The sequence below is a fragment of the Drosophila elegans genome, unplaced genomic scaffold (assembly GCF_018152505.1).
Source record: "Drosophila elegans isolate 14027-0461.03 unplaced genomic scaffold, ASM1815250v1 contig_476, whole genome shotgun sequence".
Taxonomy (NCBI): Eukaryota; Metazoa; Arthropoda; class Insecta; order Diptera; family Drosophilidae; genus Drosophila; species Drosophila elegans.
In genome coordinates, this window is record NW_024545863.1 from 21,847,216 (window position 1) to 21,874,919 (window position 27,704).

The window sequence follows — 27,704 nt, forward strand, 5'->3', positions numbered from 1 at the left end:
CCACACATCCGCAACAGATTGTTACACGACCTAAGAGAGCAGCCTAAGAGCGAACCACCTGCTAGCAACGATTTCAATGTCATAAGTCGGTTACTCTTTGGCGTTTTAATCTCTTAATTTTGGGGACATTACTTTTTGTCGATCGCTCTTTCGAAGGCCCCACTGGTGACGTCGCAGCATTTAGGCTCTCTCTCTCTCTCTCTCTCTGTCTCGTTTTCAACAGGTGAGATCGGTTAAGTTCGGCTTGTACGCGTGGCGATCTTCGGTTTGTCGCCCGAATGACACACGAGCTGTGCCGAAGTCGACGCACGAACGGTGCCATTGGTCCGCACTTCAAATATGTGATATATTCCACCGGCAGTCTAAAATCATCGTGCGAGCCGTTGGGTCGACGCTATATCGCAATTCGCGTATCCGCTCCACGCTTTTGAAAATAACTTCACCGTTAGACCGAAAAAATTCGGAGCGCGAAAAAAATTTTGGAAAGCAAAAGTTTAAAGCAAATAAAAAAAGTTCAAGCCGGGGCTTTAGGCCAGCTCATCGCATTTGTCGAGCGAAAAAAGCGTTAATTGAAAAATAATGTATGCGTCTACATATTTTAGCCAAACGTTACGTCAGTATGTCATGTGAAAAAACAGCATAAAATTTGCGTGGAACATGTGTTTTGCTATTCAAAAAATAAATAAAGGAATTGGAAAAGGGAATGGTGTCAATGGGTAGCGGCTGCGCATGACTTACCAGGCTTACCTGGCTTATCACACGTTACAGGGCTGATAACCCATGTATTCAAATAAAAAAGTAAAAAGAGATAGTCGTATAAAAAACGACAGAGACAGCAAGTGGCCTAACCCTCGTTTTAACAAAAGTCGTCGCCCTTAGTTTGCACTTTTCTGTGTGTATTTCGTGTTTCCATTGCTCTTATGCTGTTTTTTCGCAACATCGTATGATGTTTCTTTTTTCACTCGTGGCTTTTTCAGCATGTTTATCGTGTCTTTTGCCTCGCACTCTCTTCCCGATACATTCGATTCATTCTCTCACTTTCGTGAAATTTTTTGGCAAACGTTGCGTGTGTTTTGCTTGGACTTATTATTTAATAAGATAGCCGTATATAAATAAGTTGGCAAGTCGAATTAGTGTGAAAAGCGTGTGTGACCTGACCCACTGAGCCTAAAGTGCACTTTTACCGTATATTCTAGCAGCTGCGGAAGATGGCAACAGCTTGCCTGCCAGAATTCACGGAACGCTTTCAAACCCCACCAGCGGAGTCACGAACAATTGAAAGTGTTGGCAGCAGTTGTAAAGAACCATCCAAAACAAGTGGGTTCTTCTATAGCGCCAGCACCAATTACCACAGTAAAGTGCAGCAGCTGATCAGCTTCAGCTTCACCTCCTCATTCCACCTGCTTTTCATCACCTGTATCCTGAGCATTAGCAAGTTCTGCAATGCGGCAGCGGTCAATGCCGCCCAGGTTACCGCCGCCACGCCCACTGCCAGCGAGATAATGCACAATCTGAGCGGATCGGCGCTGCTGGAGCGCCTGAAAGCCAGCACTTTAGGACCGCCCCTGGATCGCTTAAAACACATCGCTCCTGCGGCAGCGAATAGTTTAAGCCCGGGAATCGGATCGGGAATGGGACTCGGAATTGGAATGGGCAACTTTGGCAACTCCATCAACTCGGTGCTCAACGGAAACCCTTTCAAGTTCTTGAACGTGTCGGGAAAGATCGGCACCCCACTGGATATCTGTAAGTTAACCACTTTGATGTATTCATAGCCATAAAAGCGATAAAATTCTAGAGTATTGTTTACCAGACGAAAAATTTACAGCGAAAATAAACTTAAACTAAAACAAAACTCAAGTGATCACAAACTATGACATAATTTGTTTATATGATTCATTAAAATTCAATGATTTGATGTTGGTAATTGAGGAATTTTCTATATGTACTTCATTTTGTGATTCGTCTAGAAGTCAATTTTACGATCAAAACCATACCATAACGTAGAATTTTTAATGAATCAGAAGACAAACAATTTTTTCTGAAATATAAAAACATATTGAAAATACATCAAGCGAAAGAATTCTTCTTGTTTCTATTTAAATATCATAAATAATTCAATGCAATAAATTGAAATAGAGCGTATGTGGCTTACACTGTAGGCTTTATGACCATCAGAAAATGAGTCATTTCTAAAACGATAAGCCCATTAATCCATGTGAACCGGATTTTCTATTAGTAACAACTGCAGTAAAACTTTATAAAAAATTAAAATATAAATTAATAACAAGCAAGAAAAAAAGTCACAAATCACTGACCTAAACTAATTTTACATCTTTTCACGATTAATCTCAAATAGTGACAAATTAGTTTCCCATCTCCGCTTGTCTTTATCAGATCGTCTTTGATTTCTTTAAGTGTAAGAGGCGGCGGTGTTTATTTTCGTTGCCGCCGCATCTCGTATTTCTGGCGATCATGCCACCAGCCACGGCTACATATGTATATATACCCCGATTTCCAGCCAGACTCCGATTTTAGCTAAGCTCCGACTTACAGTTGGCTCGGCTCAAGTTTTATTTATGTGAATTTTGTTGCCACCCGAAAGCCAAAGCGTCTGGCAATGCCAGTAAACTCCATTTCCACTTCCATGTCTCAACATTCCACAACGTCATACGATTCTCAGTCCAGAGCACTACCTCTTTTCCCCCTGCTTCCAACTCCTTACCCCTCTTTTCTGACGGCACAAACCTTTTACTTTCCTCTGCACTCGCCTCTGCTTACACTATAGAAAATTTCAAATCAAACACATTTTTTTTTTTAAACGTAAGCATAAAATTAAGTTTCAAAATGTATGTGCACATAATGAATACTAAACATTTATCTGGCGGTCGACTGTTCCAAACTCTAAAAAAATCTTGTTGGAAAATTTTTGAATAAAAAACCTTACAATATAACATTCAAAGTTTTAACTACTATTACTTAAAGATCTACTTAAAGATCTTAAATCATAAAGAATACAAATGGGTTTTATTCCAGTTCTACGGTACATTTTTTTAATATATATACATATTTATTTTTTCTTTAAGTGTAAACTCCAATGCTTGTTCTTTCCTCTTTGTAATTATTCCGTTTTATGCTTATTTTTTCTACCGGCCGGCTTCGCTCCACGGAGCGCCACTTGAAGACTTTAACTTCGGCGGCTCTTGTGAAACCGAGAGAAACTGGGAAGACGGAGAGAGAAGAGTAGAAATTCGGAGTAGCAGACAGGGAAAAAGAGAACAAAAAGAGCAACAAGTGTCCAAATCTTGGAGTTTCTTGCCTTTGCACATTGGCCAGAGTAACTTTCGAAATGACTCCAGCACGTGGCAGATAAAAACTAACAATAACAACTGGAAACGCCTCGCTTTATTTATAAACATTAGCTTTAAAGCATTAAAGCTAGCCCGTCATAAAGTTTTAAATAAAACCTAACATTAACAACTCTCAATGCCTTAGCTTTTCTAACTAATTTCTAAAAGCTACATCAATGTCCAAGCTCTTTGAATTCATTTCTAAATTAATTTCCAATTTTCGTAAAGTAGATTAAAAGCTTTTTTAAAGTGTCTTGAAAAAGTTGGTGGTGTAATTTTTGTATGTTTGGATACTACTATCATTTTGGACGCTGCTGTGTGGACTTAAACAATGATAGGCAACAAGCAAGTATTTTGAATAAAAAACTACGTAAATCATATACATATGTAAAGCGAAAATTGAGGAATAATAAGTAATTGGCGCAAACTTAAAGTACAGTATGGAAATCATAATTCAGTAGACCTCTTAAAATTTGCAAGGCTTAGTTAAGCAGTAAAAGTATATTGAAATAAAACCAAAAGTTTAAGTAAGACAGCCTTTGCATTTTATAAAATCAACAACAACAATAATCAGTATATTGATTAATGAATGAGGAAGAGTGTAGCATAGAGTTTATCGAAGGGAAATTACAAATCGATAGACTCCAATCAAGTTTGTTTTGAAGATTTAATGAAACCTTCAACTTAGCAAAAAACGTTTAAGTTGACGCCAACGAATGTCAAAGATAAAAACAAAATGAATAACGCTGGGTTATGATAATGACCATAGCTTAAAGGTTAAACGCAGATGATTGAAAGTGGGACTAACGAGATAAACACCGTTGCAACACAAGATAGCTTGCTATCTATGTCAAATATATTTGCGCCATTATAAATAATCACAATCAAAAGATAATCAATCGCTTCGAGTAAATGCATTTTCACTGTAGTTCTGGCACATTCAATAAAAGCCAAATCTCAGGTGTCAAATAAATCGTTAGACAGGTTATAATAGGGGATATAGGTCACGGCGAACCCAGATGACAGTCATTTCCGTCCAACTAAACTTGCAGCCCGTAAAATCGAAATCAGTGCAAATTACTTGGATGGCGGCAAGCGGAGGGACCAAATTGACAACTCTCATTCGACATCAAGTTCTGGGCACGTCCTTGACAGCTTTAATGACTCAGACTGCGACAACGTAAGGTGCCCAGGCTTCGACTTCCTGGCAGTGCTGATTTATTTCAAAATCGAATTTAAACAAGTTTGCTCATCGCCAGCAAAAAACTGTCGGCCAGCCCCAACATGGCTGGGACTTTTATAATTAACTTGGCTAATTATGCCTGGAATTTGCACGTGCTCTGGATCCGACAGTCCCTGAAACAAAACTTGGTCCCTGGAAGTTCCTTGCGACTGTTGCATTACAGCCCGACCGCCTTAATTACAAAAGCATTTGCTATTATGTATAATTATGGAGCTAAAAAAAACGATTTTATTTTGTTTTTTTTTTAGTCGAAAGCTGGTTTTCAGTACTAATGGAAGCCCAATAAGTGCAATGCAATTGTTCGTGCCCGAGTGACAAATTTCATAAGCGATGGATGCAAAACACAATCAAACTGTGTTAACTGTATCTCATGGTATAATGAGAAGTGGCAACGAGGTGTGATGGTCAAACCTTTGTTAACCTTCGATTCCCAGCTAGTTCACACACAGCCCAGTGAGTTTCTCTTTTCTAATTAGTTTTCTATTTTGGGTTTCAATTAAAATATAACGCATTCGCAGCGTTGGCGAGCCATATTCGTTTACATGGCAAAAAGGTGGCGTGATGTGGTGGCTAGCACATTTGCTGTCAAAAAATTCCCACAAAATATCATTATAGAGAGTACGATATGCACTCATTAGAAATTCCGTAGAGGAAGCCTAATAATCGTATGGCGCTATATCTCACAACAAAAACCTGATGACGTTGGCGAAATTCCGAACGACTGTAAGGAACATCATTCATTATTAGCCGATAGTACTGAGTCATCTTAGCGCCATTTTCGCCGCCCATACAACTTTGGGCAACAGATGTATGAGTAATTGTTATTGTTGTTAATAATGTTGTTTGCTGCTTTGGTCGGACTATGACGTTAGCGATCAGGCCACCTTTTTCCCATTAAACAGAAACTGAAACTGCAACAATAACAATAACAAGAGGCTCTTACTCAAGCATACCAAATGAATTCACATCTCTTGCCAACATTTAAGAGCAGCCTTAATAGTTTCTCTTACGTTTTTATCTTCCAAAAGCCAAAGTGCTTGGAATTTTTGGGACTCAGAGTTGACTCAGAGATCCACGCCAACGAGTGTTACCTGTACGGTCTGATATCCAAAGCGCAATGTTCACATGGTTATACAATTATTTGTTGATTATTCTTTATCATCGTGGCCACTTTTATCAACCCAAGTGTTATCTTCACAGCAGTGGAAAAATCACACGAAATTATAATAATTCTAAGATAATGCTTGATAGCGTGCTTTCGATAAAAAAACAAAAAAAGGGCAACTAATCTAAAAACATTCACAATTTAAATTGTTTTTTACTGAGTAACAAAACACTATTATTGTATCAAAACTTAATTTCTTTCCAAGTCAAATGTGTCTATGCTACTCATGCTTAACTGCAAAATTTAAAATTAAAACTAACTACGTAGCTAAGACTTATTTTAGACACTTGTAAGATAAGAAACTTTTTTAATCTGCCGTTTACTTCAGAAATCTCCTTATGACTAAGTTCAAATTTATTCCTTCTATAAAAACTACAATAACCATTGAAAACTTTACGTGGTTTTAAAACGGCCTGAAAAATCGTAGTACTCGTGAAAAGTGTTTGCTAGTTTTACTGTTTTCACACTCAGAAGGTTATCTGTCTTATCTGAAGTGACTAAGCAGGCGCTTCTAGCAATTAAGATAATAAATTAATCTATACAAAATAATTGTGTGTAAATAGGGAAAAAAAATTTATACGATCCTTTTTTGGTTAGCGGTCATATTAAGTTTGCGTAACTTTTGAAATTCATATAATGTAATTACTGTAATTAAAAAAACAACTAGCCGAACTGTTTAAATATTTGAAAAAATTATTTAAGTTTAAATGTCACTTTTAACCATAAAAATAGTTAAAACTAAACTTTGTAACGTTGTTAAATAAAACTTAACAGTCATGTAAGTTTGCAAACAAATTCTAAAAATGTAGCTTTCACAAGAATACTTAAAATTACAGATAATAAAATGTAATACATTTTGCTAAAACCTAATTAGCAAATTGAACCTTATAACTGACTTCTTTGTAGCGGTATTAAAGGTTAATAACATGTTAATGTTAATTATAAGCAAAGTACATCAAATATTACAAAATTTAAATGGGCAGTGTAAAGTCAAAGTTTTGTTTACAGAAGTTGAATGGCCATCCACTTTACTAGGTAATAAATCTAACAGCAATTGAAACCCATATATTAGGTAACCTATACCTGCACATCCATAAATAGCTTCACCCAGTCTGTAAATAGCTAGCAAAATAATGATTAAATTTGGAAAACACATGCGTAAAGCCTTCTTATCACCACGAACGCCTGTTCAGGTGCAAAGTTCCCGCTATCATATTTCGGTGGTTTTCTATTTTATCTAAATTAACAGAAAATATTTTGCTTAATTTGCGTAATTCTCCATTGTTTTTGCGGTGTAGTTGACCGTAGGCGAATCAGTGATTAATCACTGACTATTAATAGGATTGCAGGCATAATCAAATCAGGGGAGGTTGGACTCCGAGCATCGACAACCTTTCGGGCCATTAATAAAGCATTTATATTGATTTGAACTCTGATTGACTTTTGCGCCGATTTCTGATTATTATTTCGCCCTCTTGGCTAACCAAGACAGCCCTCCTGTCATGCCCTTTGCTGTCATTGAATTAATGGTGCGAAATTTTCATGTGAAATACTCTTGACCAGCATTTTCTTTCCTGATTGACTCCTGGGCGAGAGCGAGGAATAAAGTAAAATAAAACTGTTCAATGAACTTCGCATTAAGCATTTAATTGGCCAGTTGCCGGCCGTTGCTTCTGTTCTGGTCGGACATTTGCGATTCTGTCAATCAAATTGGCGGCTATTGCCGACGGAGGCAGCTGTGGTTTTTTTTTGTGGAAAACAGCACAAATTATTGCCCCACTGATTTAATTTGTTTTAAATAGCTGCCTGGGATGACTGGGTGAATTCTTGTGGAAATAAATGCCTAGAGTGGAAAATGATAAGGGATATTTAAAAAAAACATAAAATTGAACTTCAAAGAAGACAATTTTATGATGGGTACAAAGTTTACAGAAGAAATTAATGTAAATATAAAATTTTTTTACTCTTGCTTGAAGTTAGTTTTAAACAGTGGTTTGGTTTGCTTTCTTTGGTTTGCTTTGTCCTTTAAAATCTTATTTACGCGTTATTTTAAAATACCACCAGAAAATAACAAATTCTGTTTGCAGCTTGATTCGTTAAGAACATCGCTATAAATATTAAAAGCTTTCTAAAAGTACTTTGTTAGTTACCTTTGAGAATTAAAATAAACATACTTAACAGATGAAAACGATAACTGAGAACGAAGCAAAGAAAATAATTGGCGTGTGTCCATTAACCAATTGGCAGCCATAAAACATATTTCAGAAAATGCAAACAATTGGAATGCAAAATCGAGGATAAATGAATTGCTTTCGGAATGTTTGGCTGTATGACATACACGTGCGTCGACTAATCTAAGTCCAGGCATATGGATCGGATGGGGCAGTTTCTTTTAATATTTATTTCAATTAAGCTACTAAACGACTCACTTAAAATGCAAATTGCATTGTACATTTACATGCAGATTTGTCTACAAAAGCAATTGCAATTTCTGAGCACCAAACAAGTGCACCAACACTCATCCAAACACACACATACACACGCACGACAGGAGCAAAAAAAACTCTTTTCATACGTTCAAAATGTGTGCGCACATTTTTAATAATTCACGTTGACTAATAAAAAATTTGCAGCTCACACAAAATGAAAAGCAGCAAAAGGCGGTGGAAAAGAAGCGTTGAACATATTTTTGCGAATAATAGATACACATGCATGCATAATGAAAATGCACGTGCTGTGGCAGGGAATATAAAAGAAGCCGAAATACAATCAGCGAAAAAATTTTAAACGGTGCCTGGTGGAATTTGATGCCTTGGAAGTCTTGATTTCCCATGGTATTGAACAACTAAAACACACAATTGTCAAATGCGAGTCACTCGGCCTTCCTGTGATATTGTTTCTTCCTTCTAAACGTGTATGCGTGCTGACAGATCTGATTTTGTAATTTAATGCGTATGTGTGCGTACGAAGGGGTGGACCAACCACACTTTATAGAGGCAACCCTAACAGTTCCATTATTTTTTGACATTTTCACCTCTTAAAATATATGAGTACTTGAGATATGTCTTCCGAAAAATTCCATTTAGAATTTTCTGGATTAGTGATCTTTATTAAAATGTTTACAAAAATAACTTATACGAAGTGTTAGCCAAGTCAACCATTTTTCGTTGCTAGCTGTAGAGATTGTGTGCCTGCAATCTATGGAAAAATAACAATTTTGGTGATGTATAAGTTATTTTCATCAATAAATATAACACAAATAGGTTGATTTAGAATCTATTTGGTGAATTCAGAATTTGCAAAACGTCCGATGATACAAATTAATATTTAATTATGAATATGTAATGCAGATTGAAGAAATTCTAAATTCATTGTCTTCAGCTCAGGTCCACTCTAAGGAGTGTTGCTGTGTTTCTAGATGAGCTCGTGCGTGAATGTGACGGTGCCTAAGCAATTGTCAATTTGTGTTAAACGCGCGCAATTAAACGGTAAATGGCACACGGATAGACCGCCTCAAACAAAGACACTTTGGCATAATGGCGGCACATTAACCGAAAGTCAGTCGGCTTTAGCATATATGCTAATCGGGCGACAAGGCACAGAAAATGAAAGATAGATTAGGGCGGCCGAGTGAATTGTCAATTGGCCCGTAAAACGATTGATGAAGCAATCCCAATCCCAATCCCATCCGACACTTTCCAACTAGCTGCCATCAAATTCTCGCTTATTAATTCCCCAAAACTTTCTGCCTTTCATTTGGGGTCCGTTTTGCGGTTCACCACGGAAACATAGACCGCAGCAAACACCCACATACCCATTTATACATATACACAGACATGTGTAAGCCTCGCCCTTTCGGCTGGATTTCATTATTTACAAGTTTTTGTTTATTGTCAAGTCTCGGCTTTCATTAAAAAGGGTTTTAAGGCTTGTCAACAAACGCCTTCCGTCTTTATTCCACTCCTGTGACCACCGCAATCTTCCTTCTTCAGTGTGTGCTTAACGAGCCAAAGTTTTCAACTTAAATTTTAGTTATGAATTTTATTATGCCCTCCCGTTGGGACTACTAGACCCCCAACTTCGGTGGTCGTCGTCTCCCGTTTCCGTTTAATTATAGTCTGCGGCTAACCCGAGGATTTCAACTTAATTAATTAATATGCATTTGATTTTGCAGCGCTCGGTCTGACCAACTACTGCGATGAAAAGCAGTTCCAGTGCTCCTCCGGTGATTGTATCCCCATACGGTTCGTGTGCGATGGCGCCTCCGATTGTCCAGACCACAGCGACGAGCGGCTGGAGGAGTGCAAGTTCACAGGTGAGTGCACAGCTAGAAAAGTGTCATAAGTGTCATCGTTTTTTGTCTATGAATCAAAGTTCGTTGGATTTCGTTTAATGTATATTTAAGCTGAGGCACAGACTCGTCCGCAATAATGATTTATTTTTGCTCAGCATTGCAGGAGTCAATTTTACTCACATAGTTTTTGTTATTTATATGTCTCATGGATATTTTTTAATTAATACGCGTGTTTTAATAGTTAAAAAGTTCTTTCCTTTAGATTTATAATTTTATCGCTAAATAGCCTATGATTAAACTTAAAAGTAAAGCCATTAGTTTTTTATTCAAATTTTTTTATTTTTTTGAAGTTTGTCTTTTGAGTTTTTGATGAGTTTAATTATTCCCAATTTAAAAACTGTAAAATGATGTATAATATAATAATTCCCAGCTAAATATTTCATCTAAAATTTCTAAGAATGCTCTGCCCATGCCACTTGTGACTTTTCTTTTCCATTCCCATTTCTTCCAAGTTTTCTCTTTCCGGCCTTGATTAGACCTTTACTTCAGCTGCTGTCTTAGTCAAATACACTCGAAAGATTGCACAAAATCTCACACTTGAAGGAAATCAACAGCCACAGCCGCAAAATGTATGTCCATCTGTACTTTTTGTTTGCTGTATCTTTTGCAGAAGCCTTTAAAGAAAGTTTTGCCAATTTTTGTAGCTCCTAGCTGGTGTTGTTTTTCATTTATTTTCTTATGTGTGTGGCCATGACCAAGAGAAGGACTTCTACAAAGTCAAGCGCTGGATACGGCATGGGGATTGGTATTGGAATAAGAATTTACGGCGGAGGCAGGACCAGAAGCCCAGCTGTTGCCTGCGAACTACGTGCGCTCTTGCTCTAATCTGTTGTCAGTCATTTGTAGTTTTTCAATTTGGAAATGTCACAGAACTAACCATTTACTTCGCTCTGCGTGTGCTGTTTGCCTTTGTATTGGTTTTTTGGTGTTTCTAGTGTTTTTGGTGTTTTTGTTATTTGTTTGGCTTCGCTGTTGAGTAAGTAACAACTGGCTGTTTATTTAGTGTCATGTAGGCAGGACTCGGAATTCCCCAAATCCCATGACTCCTCGAATTTATTTTCATTTAATTTTTACACTCCGTATGAGTGTGTGTGTGTGGGCTTTTTATTAGCCTCTGCATTTAATTTAAGTTTGGTTAACAGACCAGTCTGTTTCGATCTCCGGTTCGCTGGTTTCGTTTGGCCCAGGGCTCTCAAAAAAATTCAACATTGCCTATTTTCAGGCAGCAGTGTTTAAAACACTGCCAGTCGTAAATATTGGGCAAGAGCGTGGTGCTTAGTTTTTAAGCACAAAACTCAGCTGAGCCGCTATTATATATATTGTATGGGGGTCTTAGGTTGAGCAACCCGCCTTGTAAATTACCAACAACCAAGCAAACCTAGTTCCAGTCGAGTTGAGTTTCATTTGAGTCTCATTAGGGGCACAGCAGTAAGTCAAGTGCAATCTTACTAAGACATTGCATCAGGCTTGGAAGATAAACTGGTTCGAAAATGCTCAGACTGAATGAATTAAATCACTCAAAGAACAAAAATTCTGGGGCTGATTACTCCAAGTAATTGAAAGAACAAATCGGGTTTGACATTTTATTATCAATGCATGTATTATACAAATACGTTGATAAGCTCAATTTCTCAACGCATTTGTCAAATGTTTTGCAACCTATTAGATTAATTTTTGAAATAAAGTTAATTAGAAAACGTATTGAATACAGTATGTTTTGTTTTATCGATAGCAATTTTATATAATTATTATTCAATTTTAAAAACTTTTTTGCTGTTTTATATTTTTCCATTCAAAATTTTGGCTTTATTACATGCTTTACAATTTGAATTGATAATTGTTAAGTTTACTATGCTCAAACAAAACTACGGACATACTTTTGTTGAAGTGAATTTATTTATAAAAACTGTAAACATAACAATGATGCAAAGTTCTTAAAACATCCTAAGTAATATAAAGTAATTTAAACGGAACTTATAAATCAATTTCATGTCAAGGAAACATAAATCAAATGTCGTGTCAGTCTGATTTAATTCCAAGTAACACTCGGGGTTTTCCGCTTGCACTGCGATCTATTAGGAATTTGTATTATGTTAGCATTTATTTGCGCCTTCAGATGTGATTTCATTTCTGAAATTAAATAATAATATTATTTTTATTTTTCGTACTAGTTTCGTACTTACATCGAACATAAGAAAAAATTTAATAAATAAGAATTATATTGTAAATAAATTTATTGACAGCTAGAAATTATAAAAAAAGGGAACTGGGGAAACCCATTCAGTCTGATTCTACTTAAATTAAAAGTTTACCAGGAGACCCCAGAAACAGTCTGGGCCTTTAGGTTTCAGGAATACAATATTGCAGTAGTGTTTATTATCAAAAAGTTTAAATTGCACATTTAAATCAAACTTAAACCAACTTGAAACTAAAAAAAACAAGTCACGAGTAGATACAGCCGGATACAAGCAAATAATTGAGGGACACTGAATATTAATAGAGTAGTCGAACCGTATCAGCAAAGTATATAGACCTCAAGAATATGTCGACGCCTTACAGCATTCGATTTTACATATAAGTAGTAACAAGGTCATTGGGTTTTTTGGGATTGCTTGTTTTGACAAATCACAATCTAATTGCGCACTAATTGAAGTACTCAGTTTGATGAAATCTAATCAAATCCTGAAGCCACTCACTCGGGTGAGATTCACGTTTGAGTGAGACCTTTGAGCGGAACTCTTATCTTTTGAGTGGAAGCTTCTGGCGCGGAGTCTGCGGAATAATGGGGGCCACCACATCCATCCAGATGAAACGAGAACCAAACACAAGTCAGTTTGCATCGAGCTCTGCAAAGAAACGGACGTGTATGCTTTCCAGCCAGGATAACTGAGATCTCAGGACTCAGAGGCGGCAAATAATAAACAGTTTCGTGCAGGACAAGTCGTGAGATAAATAAAGTGGAAGCAAAGTGAATAAATTCATCAAGCTCAAAGCGATTTGTTAATTATTGTTTAAAGAGTATACAAATATTTAAAAGATTAAAAAAAATATTTTAAATAAAACAAAATATTCGTTAACTTGAACAGCAGCTGTTGACCAGCAAAAATCAATGGCAATGCCAATTTGGGCCGACAAACGTTAGCGGACACACTGAAATCAGTTTGCTGGCGTCCCTTTGGCGGTAACATCAAAAGGCACCAGCGTTCAAAGCAACAGCAGCTTTTCCCCAAAACGGAAGCTTTTCCGCAGTGCCTCTGTGTGCGTGTTTTTCCTTTTACGATTTTCGTTTTTTTTTTTACGCTTCTGCGCGCCACTTTTTATTACATTTACATTTAGCCCACTTGCCCTCTCTTTTTTGGCGCATCTCTTAGCATCGCTCTTTACCAACTGGCATAATTCGGTTCTGATTTTGCCAAGACTTAGCCTTTGTTTTGCATTGGATTAGATGAACTTGACACCGAATGCAAGAGAAATACAAGAAACTTGCCTCTAGAGGAGTATTTTGAACTAAAATCCTTATGGCTTTCAGATAATCTTCACACATTCGCTATAAATCAATCCGTTTTAACTGTCACTTATATTAATCAATTTGCATTTAAAAATTACCAGCTGAAGGAGCGTTTGAGAGCGTCATAATTCCCGCCGACATGTCAAAGATCAAAATTCCAATTAAATGTAAACACTCAACTTGGCTTAACTTAACTCCCTTAAAAAAAAATTGTTCCATGCAAGGATTATATAAAGTTCTGATAAGCGACCGCATCAATAATTATTAAACAAAAATCAGACAAGCAGAAAAAGTGGCTTAATAAAGCGTTAAACGCGTGGGAAAAACGAAAATTGAACAAACAACGAGAACAATAAGTGAAAAATAATTAAAAATTATACAATAGAAAAGCATTTCGTTTTTAAAACTTTTTATTCAAATAATGTAAAGGTAGTAAGATTAAATATTTAACTTAAAATATTTAAAAGTTCAATGCCGTTTTTCATACAATTGAACTATGTAAAGAAGTAAATAAAATATTATATTAAATTCTCTGAATAAATATTTAAATTCTCAATAAATATTTATCAACTCAATAATAACCAAGTTAACAATTTAAACTGATTGCATAAAATAATAAATAAAGCAGGAAAAAAAAATCAATTTTGTCGCTTGAAAATAAAAACTTTACTGACTACGTTGCAGATGAAACCAATTAAAATGACATTTTTGCACGTATAAATTTTGTAAATTATTTGTGAGCGGAAAAGAGTTGCATACTTTTTGAGTTACTGCCAATGATGCAGGTTGTGCTGATATTTCGCTGAATATTACCGGCTGCCATTTTTGCTGGCCGACCACTTGACTGCCATTTAAAATAATTATGATTACACGCTCGCAACAGAGATCCCAGTGCCAACATTCGTGCGACAACAAACCCGAATAAACAGCAATTTAATTTAATAATTCAGCGGAGCACTTAGGCAAAAGAAAATTATCAAACAGTAAAGCCTCTGAAGAGTCGACATGGGACCAATACGTAGCTTCGTGGGCTGCTCCGTTCTGCTGCTAATCACCGGATTAATACCACAGCAGGCTTTCAGCTTATCCGAAATCGGTATGTTGGGGAAATCATTTATGTGCTGGGGATGATAATTCCCACAAATCAAATCAGCAACAAGATTAGATAAGAAGACGTTTAATCCGTACATTGCTTACTTTTAATCCTTTCTCTCCCATTTGTAAATAATTATATAACTTTTCAAAGCGCAGTAGTTTAAACGCTCACAGAGCTGAGAGATTTTGAATAATATAGTTCTTATTATTTTATGACTTATTAGTTTATGACACATTAGGTTATATCATAACAGTACATACACTTTAATACATAACATTCTGATAAGCTGGAATAATAGTATCTATTTTAGAATATTATCATTCCGGATTTGTTTATGGAGTTAATGTTGGCCACTTAATAATTTTATTTTCCCAATAATCTTGAAAAAACGTCCAATCACGAATGCCAGGTCAAAGTTTTTCGATAACGCAGCCTCGGATCCATTAATCGCTTCAAGTGAATTTCAATTTACTGTTATTGTCATACTGCGTAATCGTTGTGTAGTTGTTATCTTTTATGCATGAGCTTGGCACAGGATGTGTGATACAATCGATACCAGTTTCTACGAAATGACAAAAAGTAATGTCTTAGAAGACAGTAAATAAATAAATATCCTAAAGGAAACTAAACTGAGGCTGGCCATTAACAACAGAACCGATCCAAGTGGCGTTGCTTGTACGCCACGTTGCTTATACGCCACGATGCTTATACGCCGCGTTACCCATACGCCGCGTAAACATCCAGAGACGAAGGACAAAAGCCAGCAAAGACGCTCCCAGACTTCTAAGCAGCTTTTACACCATTTGGTGAAATACATGTTGGTCATGGTATGCTAGTGTTCGATATCGGGGGCATAAATATTCATGCAGCACATTTGGAAAAAGCAGACAGCTGATAAGCCTGCCACCCACTCAGGAAAAAATCTAAAATAGAACGGTTCGAGGAAGAAACTGAAAGAGCTCTATATGCTTGCATGTGTATATGCTGGATTTTGTGCGCTGACTGCGGGCCTAAGATAACTTCAGACACACATCCTTGGAGTCCCTCTGCTCCCCAGTCTTTGTCCTTTCCCGAAAGCCATAAATTATGTATTCCGCACATTTTTAAGCGCAGCAATCAATCGAAATGGCTCGATCCGGAGTTGGCCAGGAATTCACAGAAATAGGAATTACTTTTCAAATAATTCACGGCGCGAGCCCTCCGCTTTCCATTCCGAGAATCAATTTGTTTGCCTCGCTTCGCGAAACAAGTTTATTTAACATATAAATTGGCAAACATTTAAATGGCGATTGCACGGCCATTTGTTGCACTGTACAATATTCAGCAACAGTTGCCAGACATATGAAACATAAAACTTTGCCTCATTAGTGGGACTCTCAGCCTCTGTGCTGCGAATGATTTATGATGCCCGGCATTGTCTCATGTACCCCAGGCCGAAAAACAAACCCTTAGCTGGCCCATTTACCAGCTCTTTTTTTATTGAAATACTTGAGGCGGAGTACAACTTCAATAAAGTGGAAAAAGGTGCCATAAACAACAAGCGGCGGGCCTTTTTTACGACACAACCCGCTGTGTGCGGAAGCAGATACTTCTCTAAACAAAGGCAGAAAATAAATAAATAAAAATAAAAAACGGGAGGAGGAAAACAATTGTAAACAGTGAAAAAAAGGAAAATCCCCTTAACTGTGGCACAAATTTTTCATTAATTTATTGAGACGAGACAGGAAGAAACAGGGCAGTAAGAGATGAGGGTCAGCAGGAGGTGGGTGAAAAGTGAATTTCACTTTCGCATTTTCCTTATTCCACTTGTTTTTTGGTTGCCTTTCGCCGTTTAAATGAATCGGACAATTCAATTTATGCTCTGCCAGACAGACAAACTTCATTAGGGCTTCTTCCTATTTCACATCCCTTGAATCAATAAAAATGTTTTGTTATATCTTTTTGTTTTCGGTTTTGTTTTGTGTGAAAGTTAAAATTGTATTTGTAAAATTTCTGTCAGTTCAAAATATACATTTCTTTTTTCCGCTATTTTTAAACTTATTTCTTAATTTGAAAAATATTTCTGACAACTTAAGCTGATTGTATCTTAACATTCATTTTACGAAATACATTTGCACAAAAGACGGTCAAGAGGATATTGGAGAACGGCAAATATCAGAAAACTTTTAATGCGCCAAATCGATGAATGACCGCGGAAACTTTTCCCCTATTTCCCTTGGACACTTCCAAAGTACAGGGCAACTTTCTGGCACTAAGCTTTTGGCCTGTAAATGAGCTTGGAGACCGTTGTCCTGGAAGAGAAGGAGGACCTGCATTGTTACCAAACTTTGTCGAGGTTAGTTCTCGGTGTCTGTATGGAAAGTTTTCGATGTATTTGCTTTGGCTTAAGTCGGCTGACTTTGTCACTTTTGTTGTCGCCCGTTGGGAACCTCAATTTGTGGTAGCCCCACGCCCTACAATCAAAGCGTTGCATTCGGCCTTAATAAATACATGTGAAAAGTCAGATAGACGACGGCTTTGCCGGCAGGTGTGCCATTTATTATCGTGCGAGGTGTCGTCAGATTTTCCACCCTCGCGGCAGCAAAAGCACTTTAAATGAATTGCATAATCTGCAGGGACCCGATTCCCACCCACCTGCAACAAAAGGGATTAAGAGCCTGTCTGGCAGGGACTCCCCACATTTCCGCCCAGTCGTAACACCCCGAAACCCATACCTCCTGCACCATTTTGTCGCGACGCGGCAGACTGTAAATAATGAAGTTTGCATCTGGGTGGCAAGTGGCAAAGCGGCAAAGCAGCTGCGAAATGTGCTCTTAGGCACAGGAACAAAAAGTTCATACATTTATTTAGATATATATACTCCAACAAACTGTTCGCCAAAGATCAACATCGAGTATAATATTTCTGGCCAAAAAACTGGTCATTTAGAACACACTAGTGACATAGAAATTCTATTTGTATTTATTTTGCACTTTTTCCATAATTTGCATAATAAATCCATAAATAAGGGACGAAAATTATTTTATCTATTATTTTCTGCATTTTTATATCAATTACGATTCCTTGTATTTATTTTGTTTTATATGCTTTTCATTTTCTTTATGTGTACCAGCAAAAAACCAATTGCTTGTGAGAAATATCTGCTTGTGCGTTAACTTAGGATAATGTTCCTAATATTGAGTGTAATTTTCTGGTGATGACAGATTATTTATGGCTGAATAAGTAAGTTATTAAATATACTAAAATTAACTTTAGTCAATTCCGTAATATGATGGCAAATGTTATCTTCTACATCCTTTAATTTTCGCTTAGGCTTTTGTTCATTAAGCGCTTTCTAAATCAAACCGAAAACAGACCAGATTCTGGCTAACTAATCCCCCGTCTCAGCCCTTTTTAATGTCCTTTTTTGGGCGCTAAGTGCCGCTGTCTAGGTACAAACGCCCCAGAACGTTTTCGCTATTCGGGCTCGCCGTTTCCATTTTCTATTTCCCGGTTTCCCGGGTCCCCAAACACAAAACGCAAAACGTGATGCGCATTTTTCGCACTGCGGCGGCTGTGGGTCTGAATCCCCTGGGTTTTGGCTTCCACTTTGGGTTTGCGCTTGGGTTTAGGTTTGGGTTTGGTGTTTGCCGGGGTATACAGTTTTGCGCCGGAGTTTGGAACTGCCACAAAAGTTGCGCTTAAGTTTATGGCAAACGACTCCCGGCCTGCTGGGGCAAAAACTTCACCCAGCGGAGCTGGCAAGGATCCCCTTAAAGCCATTTTGAGCCGAATGCAGATGTCATTCAATGGAATTCGTTCGAAATAAGCGCTTAATTGTCTGCACTCTTGTAGAAGCTTACAAAGGTGCAACGTTTAAAAAAAGCTTTGCGGAAAATACATTAAGTTTTTGGGAAATATTCAAAACGAGAGAATAATTTGGTAGCTGATATTTCTTTTATTAATAATATTTTGATAGTTAAGAAACATCCGAAATCATTATTTATTATCGTTATTAAGGAACATTTTTTACCACAGTGAATTTATATATAAACTTAAAGCAAATAGATATACCTTTATTTTAATGCTTTTCAATATTGTCACTTTGTGACATTTATTTAATATTTTCCTTGCAACACATCCTGCTATCAATTTTATAACAAACGAAAATCATTCATTTTAACTTTATCAAGCATTCCTTTTATCTTTTAATTGCATTGCCATCACTCAGTCAACCAAGCAAATTGTTTTCCTTCCAGGAAACCGGGCTAAAATATTTGTTAGTCCTTTGAAGACACTTTCTGGTCCATCTAACCGAGCTAAGTCATAAAATAAAATAAACATAAAGTGGCGGAAAAACTATTTCTACTAAAGCATAAAACAAAAGCTGAGCCACAAGCTGAGGCAAAAGCCACAGGAACATAAAAATCACATTTATTTTTGACACACTTAACCATTCGAGCATTAAAAGTTTAAAAGCCATGCTGTGCAGACATTTGCACATATATATTAATGGGAATATTCTATCACTGCCATTATATCCAGCAGTTATGTAAAATTGATTTCAAACATTTACACTTGCAGAATCGACTTGCAGCCAGGAGCAATTCCGCTGCAGCACCGGAAAATGCATTCCGCAAAGATGGGTGTGCGATCGGGAAAACGACTGCGCCGATGGAAGCGACGAAGCGCAGACTCGTTGCCGTAAGTGTCAGCCATTCATTTTTAATATAAGCAGTAGATATCGGCGACATGCGATTGGAAAAGTAATAGAAACGCCTAGTAATGCACTTATGACTCGATACATAATGGTAAACTCGCTGACGGAATTGAAACTTTTTACTGAGCATGGTTTGATTATTACTTTTCTTAATAAATAATTAAGACCTAGAGCTTGTCCAGAGTTTCGGGTCACAATTTAGACCAATAACTTCTTTAAAGTGCAATACTACCTAATTATCCGACTTGCTCGATTGGTATTAGTTCCATAATTTTTAGATACCCATAGACTTTAGAAAATCAAATGAACTAAGCCTTAATATAGCTCAAATTTGCATACATATTTAGGATTAAATTTAAGCTAAAATTGAGATTATTTTTTAAAAAATGTTAAACTACTTTTTTAACATATAAAATAATTTTAAAAAATTGCATTACTGCAAACATAGCTTAGAGCCGATGTCTACTTAAAAAAAGTATTTTCTAAAAGCTTTAATTTGTTAAATATGTAATATAATAATGTGTACAGGGGGTCGATGCTCCCCTGCGATGGTTATGTGTAAAAATGGTGAGCAATGTGTACACAAGGAATTTATCTGTGATGGCGACGAAGACTGTCGCGACGGGTCCGACGAATCAGAATGTGCCAGTAAGCGAAAATAATGAATTATTCTATCTCACATTTGCATACTAACTGGAGGATTTTCCCATCACTAAAACGAGCGGAGTCACTTAATCGAAATTTAAATGCGTGCCGCCTAGGACCCCAGAGGTCCCAAAAAGACTTTATGACTTGCCTGGGACTGACCAGGCCATAAATTAATGCCACTTCTTGCGGACAATATCGCGACGTGACCATCGGCGGAACTAATTTGTATCTATGCATTAGGCGCACTTTTCTTCTCGATGGGCGTAGTTTCCGCTTTTCACTTTATCCGTCTTATTTTCTTGCACAGTAACTTGCTTAGTGGGTTATTGTCTGTGACATAATTTCCCAACTATAAAGAAGAGTCCGTGTTGAAAGAGAGGCTGGAGAGTGGCGAAAATCTTTTTATGTTGGACGGTATTTCAGCGGTGTAATTGAAAAAATGATGCGATTTTTATGATGTTATCCTTGATGAAAATAAAAACCGGTAATCAAAAGGCGAACGTAGCGCCAAATTGAGCCTGTGGTTTATATGCTGGGACTCATGGCTCACTGGTCGGCTATCAAGCTACAGCTGTGTTCGAAATGATAAGGGCTTGCTGCTGAAACATAAAACGTTGTTTTTTTTTTAATTTTTAAATGAGTTAATACCAATTAAGTCACATGGAAGAAAAATTAAAAAAAAAATGTAATTTCAGAAATCTTATTTTGAAAAAAAAGGATACGCTTAAAACTTGTTTAAATTTAGGATCTTAATTTTTCGGAAATATCTCTTACATAATTCCATTACAAAAGTAGGTGCAAACGTACTGAATGACTCTTGAAAATATTTAATCATTTAAAAGCAATTTTTTTTTATACTTTTTTTTTAAATAAATTAGCAATCAACTATTGAACTGATTACAGTTGTTTGCTGTGTATGCGCAAAGCTACGTCTGCTCATGTGAATGGATATGTGTGCCATTTTATATATTTTATGTGCTTTAAAATTGTCGTCAAACCTTGTTGACATTTTGCGTTTACCCAGTGAATCCCAGTTACTCTTGTGAATCTTAATTTAACTTGGTTTTTGGGGTACAAACAGTGCAGCTCACTGCGCAGGATAACTCTCTTTAGTGCGGATATTTTCAGTTATGGTCCCCGCCCCGTTATTTAATTTTATTTAATGCTCCACTCGGACTCTTCATATCTTTGTTTACTATTAAGGGGAAACTTTGGCCAGCCGTTGAACAGTGGAACAAAGAGGGGTGAACTGAACAATAAACAAAGCGCAAACTGCCCCACAAAAGCATCAAGCTTCATTGGCTTTCAAGTGCCGGAGAGCTGAAGGCAGGCTGCACTCGACTTGGACATTTCTTGTACAATGTACATGGTCTGAAAAGCATTTTAAATAAAATTAAAATCAAATTGCAAGTATATGGGGCTGGGCGTCAGATAACAAGAAAATGCTATTGAATACAATGCGAGGATGTGTGCGTATGGAAAGAAGTGCAAGAGAGCAGGACCCTCGGTGGTCCATTGACTGTGACCCCACGACAGCAAATTGATTCTGCCAGGACTCACAAAAGCCAAAGCCGAGAAGGAAGCTGAGTCTCCATGGACGTACGAGGATGAAACTGCCATTCAGCCAAGTAGTTACCTTCGAATGAATAAAAACGAAAAGTTTTATATGTACATAAAAGCCCCCTGGTGAATGTTTTCTTCGCCACCGATGGAAAATTTAATGAAGCCATAAATTATGGTTGGCAAAATGATATTGGATAATTGAAAATATATCAGGTGCATGGGAGAACGAAATAATCGAAAAGAGTTTTCAAGTGACCATGAATGATGTTAAATGCCATTAAATGAGAGGACGAGATATCAATTTCAAATGTATTTAACTAAAATGTTTACTGCATATTTCTATTTATTTTTATAAAGTAATTAAAAATCTTATGTTAAAATTCAGCTTGTGTTAGTAATAAAAAGAGTTATATACTTCAAGAAATGGTTAAGATATAAAAATTAAATAATTAAATATGGGCAACTTATAAGACATCTAAAACTTAAGGCGATTTTGTAAATTTTTTCGCAGGCATTCTGGCAGTTTCAGTAAATATTCAGCAAGCGAACGACGAATAAATTCAGTAAGCTGGTCACAATAAATTCCAATTAAAGCCATATCACGCATACGACGCGTTGTACATGCTAAGCAACCGCCAAAAGTGGCAAAGGCCAAGAAGAAAATAATAATAAATTAATTTATTTGCAACGATGTCAGAAATTTCCGCCGTACGCCATGCCCGTGTAAGCGGTAAACAAATAGACAGGACGAAGGACGTAAAGGAAAGGAAAGGGAAAGGAAGGAGAGTAAAGAGAGGAAGGAAAGAAGGAGAGGAAGAGGTAGACAAAACGCTAAAAAGCATATTCAAATATTTGGCACATCCATAAGATTTTATTGCTAACACGCACACACAGTCTCAGCTGGGATGTAGGTACATAATCATATCAGCGAAAATCACACACACCCAAACAACACCGTGAAACAAAGGACAATGAAAGAGAGAAAGAAAGTGAAAGAAAGCTCGAAAACGAGTCACGAAGAACTGGCATACTAATACGCATTAAGGGTTAAACACAAGCGTTTTGCTGTTCCTGTGTGTGAGTGTGTGCGTGTCTGTGGGGGTGTTGTCAGCTTTGTTTAATGTCCGCTCCTTTGGCAAGGATATCTTCAATGGATGTATGTGACTGTGACTGTGACTGTGACTGTGAATGTGAATGTGTGTGCGTGGCGGGTGTGGGCGATAATTGCTTTAATGCATACGCATGTGTGCGTTTTAACTTTATGGAGTGTTGGCTGATAATGTCTTAATTACTGCCTAGATAAAATGCCAACTGTTTAGCCCCCGAATGGTTGTGCCTGTGTGTTGGCATGACAACTATGTTTACTACTCGGAGAACGGTTGCCATTGCTACCCCGCCCTCATAAGGCAGCTGCTTATAAACTTAATTACAGGACAGTGCTCGGTTGCATACTTTAAGTCGCATTTCCTTTCCCAGCGATATAAAATCCCATTAGCCAGGCAGTTACAAGATTTTTTTGGCCCTTTATGGAGTCTTAAATTTTGTCAAATGGAAAAGAACTATGAGAACAACTCAAATAGTTTTTCCAATTTTTTATATTTATAGGTAAAATATTGTTTAATTTAAGAAATTACAAACAAATATATTTTTTAATACTTGCATTGATTATTGAATTGGTTTTAGAATTCAGTTTTCTGGATTTCCCCATTTATTTCATAACATTTGTACTCCAATCGAAAAATATCTTGATCTGTTCTTTTTTAGGAAGCCAAACTTGTTCGCCCGAGCAGTTTTCCTGCAAATCAGGCGAGGGCGAGTGCATTCCCTTGGCCTGGATGTGCGATCAGAACAAAGATTGCCGCGATGGAAGCGATGAGGCCCAGTGCAGTAAGCCAAAATCGAATATTCCTTAGACTTTTCTCTGTTTTTTGCTTGGTGTTGGCTGCTTTAATATACGCAATTATCTTAGATTTTCACTGCCTTTGCTTGGTGTTGGTTGCTATTTATTTCTAGATGCTGTACCGAACTATTCCTGCACTTGACTGTGCCATGCACACATTTCTCGAAGAATTGTGTAATGCCATGTTAAAACTCGTATGCAATAAAGCACAAATATTTACGCATACACACACACAGAAGAGCACACTTTAGTTTGCTGTGTTTGCGCTGTTTCTTTGTTGTCACTTTCACATATTTTCTTTTCCTATATGCTTTGTTTGTATGTTGGCAATTTTATTATGGTGTTGGCTTTTCCCAGGCACATTTTCCCCGTCTTTTGTGCTCTAAGCATTTCCTTTTTCCATGCACTTACTAATGAAATTCACAAAATCCTCCACAAAATCCCTTCGAAGAATCAAGTTAATCATTGATATGAACTTTGCGCAGATAGGACGTGTCGCTCGGATGAGTTCACCTGTGGCAATGGACGTTGCATACAAAATCGCTTCAAGTGTGACGACGACGACGACTGCGGCGATGGTTCGGATGAGAAGGAATGCGGGGAAAGACCTAAATGCCCCCAGGAGTCCTTTACCTGTCCAACTGGCACCTGCCTTCCCAGGGAATGGGTCTGCGACGGCGATTCAGACTGCGCTGGTGGCGCAGATGAGGTGAGTTCACAACCAAAATTATTTTGGTTTCAATATGTATCAGCATAAAATCAAAATCAAAATTTCACCGCATATATATATATATTTCCTGTAACCTGAAACTCCTTGCAAATACAAATTAATTCTTATATGAAGTGTGGGCAATGCCACAGTTTTTTCATTAAGTCGCATTTACATTGCAGTTTTTATTTATAAATAAAAAGGGAAAGAACAGTTTTCTTTGTGTGGAAGCTCATGAAATCTTTACCTTCAACTTGCAATGAAAATTGATATGAACACATTATCAAAGCACACACACACAGTGCACACACAGAGGAAGTGGTTTAACAGCCCTCGCATATAAATATATATTTATATGGAGCGAGCTAGGAAGCATAAATTATGCAAGACGCGAGCATTATTCAAAACTGGCAACGACGACGAGGACCATGTCGGCAACTGTTTCCCATAAACATTTATATGTATGACGCATGGCTTTTGTTGTCAGTAGTGGGTGGGTACCCGAAATTGCATGGCACCGAATAGCAATAAAAAAAGTTTCCAGCTATCCAAACAAACCGCATCTTTGATGTTCTTCAAAGGATTTATTTAAAAAATATTTGAAAATTGTTTAAAAATTCTACCAATAATTACTACAAGAATTGAAAACACAAGTTTTTGATTTATTTAAGTTTTAAGCAATGTGCTTAAAAACCTTTATATCAAATACACAACGGATTATAAACTTAAAACAATTTTTTCCATAAGCACCAAAGCTAAATAAATACATTGGTCGGATATACTTGTTTTCCAAAAGCGTATAAAGTGTGGAAAATGCTTTCTGGCATCTCCTAAAAGTATGCAAGGCAAAAAATGCAGGCGTTGGCCACAGGGACCTGTAAAAATATGTGTACAAGTGTATGTGTGCGTGCTGGTGCATAAGAGCTTGTGTGTACTGCTGTGTGTGTTTGTGAACCGGGCTTAGCTGTCTGAATATTTGGTTGGCACTTAACAAGAAAAGCAAACTGTTGTAGCTGCAGTAAAGTTAACTTCCCTTATCCTCGTCACGCGCAGAGATCCTTTTTCCAAGGACATTCCTGTTAATAGACAACATTGCCAAAATTAAAGCATTTTAAATGATAAAGACATTTTAATTTTATATTTGTCTATTAATTTTGAACCGTAGTAGAATCCTGAATTAAACTCTGCAATTTTATCCTTTTTTCTACCCTCCAAAGCAAAACTGTCACACTCGTCGCTTGAGTTTCTGTCATGCGTCCGAGTTCCAGTGCTCGGATCGCATCACCTGCCTGCACCCGTCGTGGGTGTGCGACGGCGAGGCAGATTGTGAAGATGGCGAGGACGAGTCACAGGAGAAGTGCGCGAACGTGTCCTGTCGTCCGGATCAGTTCCAGTGTGCCGATCGCAGCTGCATCGCCGGCCACTTGATCTGCAACGGGGACAGGGACTGTGCGGATGGCAGTGATGAGAAGACGTGCAACATCAGTGCACCGCTGAGGGGCTGCAATGCATCCAGCGAGTTCGATTGCGGTGGTGGCCAGTGCATTCCGCGGTCCAAAGTCTGTGACCAGAGGAAGGACTGTCCGAATGGCGAGGACGAGCCCGCTGGCAAGTGCAGCATCAATGAGTGCTCCAAGGGCAACGGCGGCTGCATGCACCAGTGTGTGGACATGGAGGTGGGTTTCCGCTGCGAGTGCCACGATGGCTACAAACTGGCCGCCGACAATCGCACCTGCGTGGACATCGATGAGTGCGAGACCCAAGGCGTTTGCTCCCAACGGTGCGTCAATGAGATCGGAGCCTTCAAGTGCGAGTGCGAGGCGGGCTACATGAGGGTCCTGAAGAACCACACTAGGTGCAAGGCCAGCGAAGGACATGCCTCGCTGCTCTTGGCCAGACGGCACGACATCCGGAAGATAGCCCTCGATCGCCCGGAAATGACTTCCATAGTGAACAGTACAAAGTCAGCCACTGCCCTGGACTTTGTCTTCCGCACGGGGATGATCTTCTGGAGCGATGTGACCACGCAGAGTATATATAAGGCGCCAATAGACGAGGGCAGTGAGCGCACTGTGGTGCTGACCAAATCCTCGGTGACCTCGGATGGCCTGGCTGTGGACTGGATCTACAACCACGTTTACTACACGGACACCAACAAGTGCACCATCGAACTGACCAACTTCGAGGGCAGCATGGGCAAGGTTCTGGTGAAGGACGCGCTGGACATTCCGCGCTCCATCGCCCTGGATCCCATCGATGGCTGGATGTACTGGTCCGACTGGGGCGCCTCTCCTCGCATCGAAAGGGCGGGCATGGACGGCTCCCACCGCACCGCCATCATCAGCTACGATGTCAAGTGGCCTAACGGCATCACCCTGGACCTGGTTCTCAAACGCCTCTACTGGGTGGACGGCAAGTTGAACTCCATTTCATCGGCCAACTACGACGGCTCGCAAAGGCGTCAGATTCTCTACTCCGCCGAATACCTGCGACATCCCTTCTCGATCACCACCTTCGAGGACTACGTCTACTGGACCGACTGGGACAAACAGGCCGTCTTCAAGGCCAACAAGTTTAATGGAGAAAATGTTGAGGCTGTCACCGCAACACATATGGTAAGTCTACTTTAAAATCATGTTGTTTTTAAATAAGAACTTATTGCATTTTGAATAATAATATATAAATTGAATTTTATTATTATATAGAAATATGTAAAAATGAAACCATTTAATATTATCAGTTTCAGTGAAATAAATTTGAATTAAATACTGATAGAATTGTTATTTAAAATGTATTATATGCATGTATGCGAATTTCCGATTTCAATGTCAAGCCAAGCTCTGATTAAAGCAGACAATCTGAATATTGTGAAACCGACTTAATTTACTTGTTAGTGCCAAGTTGTTCATTGTACGAACTTTGCGTGAGTTTAATCGAAAACAAAACAGGATGTCAAGCTAATGTTAAAATACTCAGAAACTGTCCATTCTTATCGGTCGTTAAAATATTTCAAGAATTTGAAGACGATTTATACTTAAACACTAAATTGTTTAATTTCATGCCAAATATAAGTCGAATATAAATTGAAAATGCTATTGTTATGAATACTTTTGTTAAACATTTAAAAATAAAGATTAAACATTTGGACAGAGAGTGAAACAAATTAACAATAATATAACTTTTTAACACATTTAATAAATTAAGATAACATTTTCGTTGCAGTTGGAACATCCCATGGTGGTGCATGTGTACCACCCGTACCGCCAACCCGATGGTGTGAACCACTGCCAGTCGGTCAACGGCCACTGCTCCCATCTCTGCCTGCCAGCTCCCAGGATTAACGAGAGAAGTCCCCGCATATCCTGCGCCTGTCCAACGGGTCTGAAGCTGATGGCCGACGGCCTTATGTGTGTGGAAGATTGTAAGTAGATTTTTTACTACACTCTATGCGAATTTCAGGGGGGTCTTC

The 27,704-nt window shown here is 38.0% G+C and overlaps 1 protein-coding gene across 13 annotated transcripts in view; it reads left to right on the forward strand.

The window, feature by feature from the left end:
* The first annotated feature begins 371 nt into the window (after positions 1-371).
* Positions 372-27,704, forward strand: part of LOC108147151 (low-density lipoprotein receptor) — a 34,830-nt gene continuing 7,497 nt past the window's right edge. For 3 of the 13 annotated variants that reach the window (XM_017273444.1, XM_017273447.1, XM_017273448.1), the window contains exons 1-8: positions 372-581; positions 1,200-1,746; positions 9,933-10,073; positions 19,280-19,399; positions 23,391-23,513; positions 24,012-24,235; positions 25,453-26,850; positions 27,458-27,656. In XM_017273444.1, the coding sequence (XP_017128933.1) occupies positions 1,209-1,746; positions 9,933-10,073; positions 19,280-19,399; positions 23,391-23,513; positions 24,012-24,235; positions 25,453-26,850; positions 27,458-27,656 (2,743 nt within the window). In that variant the 5' untranslated portion in view covers positions 372-581; positions 1,200-1,208. Of the gene's footprint in view, positions 582-1,196; positions 1,747-9,932; positions 10,074-12,937; positions 13,131-14,503; positions 14,717-19,279; positions 19,400-19,943; positions 20,064-23,390; positions 23,514-24,011; positions 24,236-25,452; positions 26,851-27,457; positions 27,657-27,704 lie in introns of those variants that run through there. The other 10 variants (XM_017273446.1, XM_017273449.1, XR_001774515.2 and 7 more) reach the window with 7 other exon arrangements.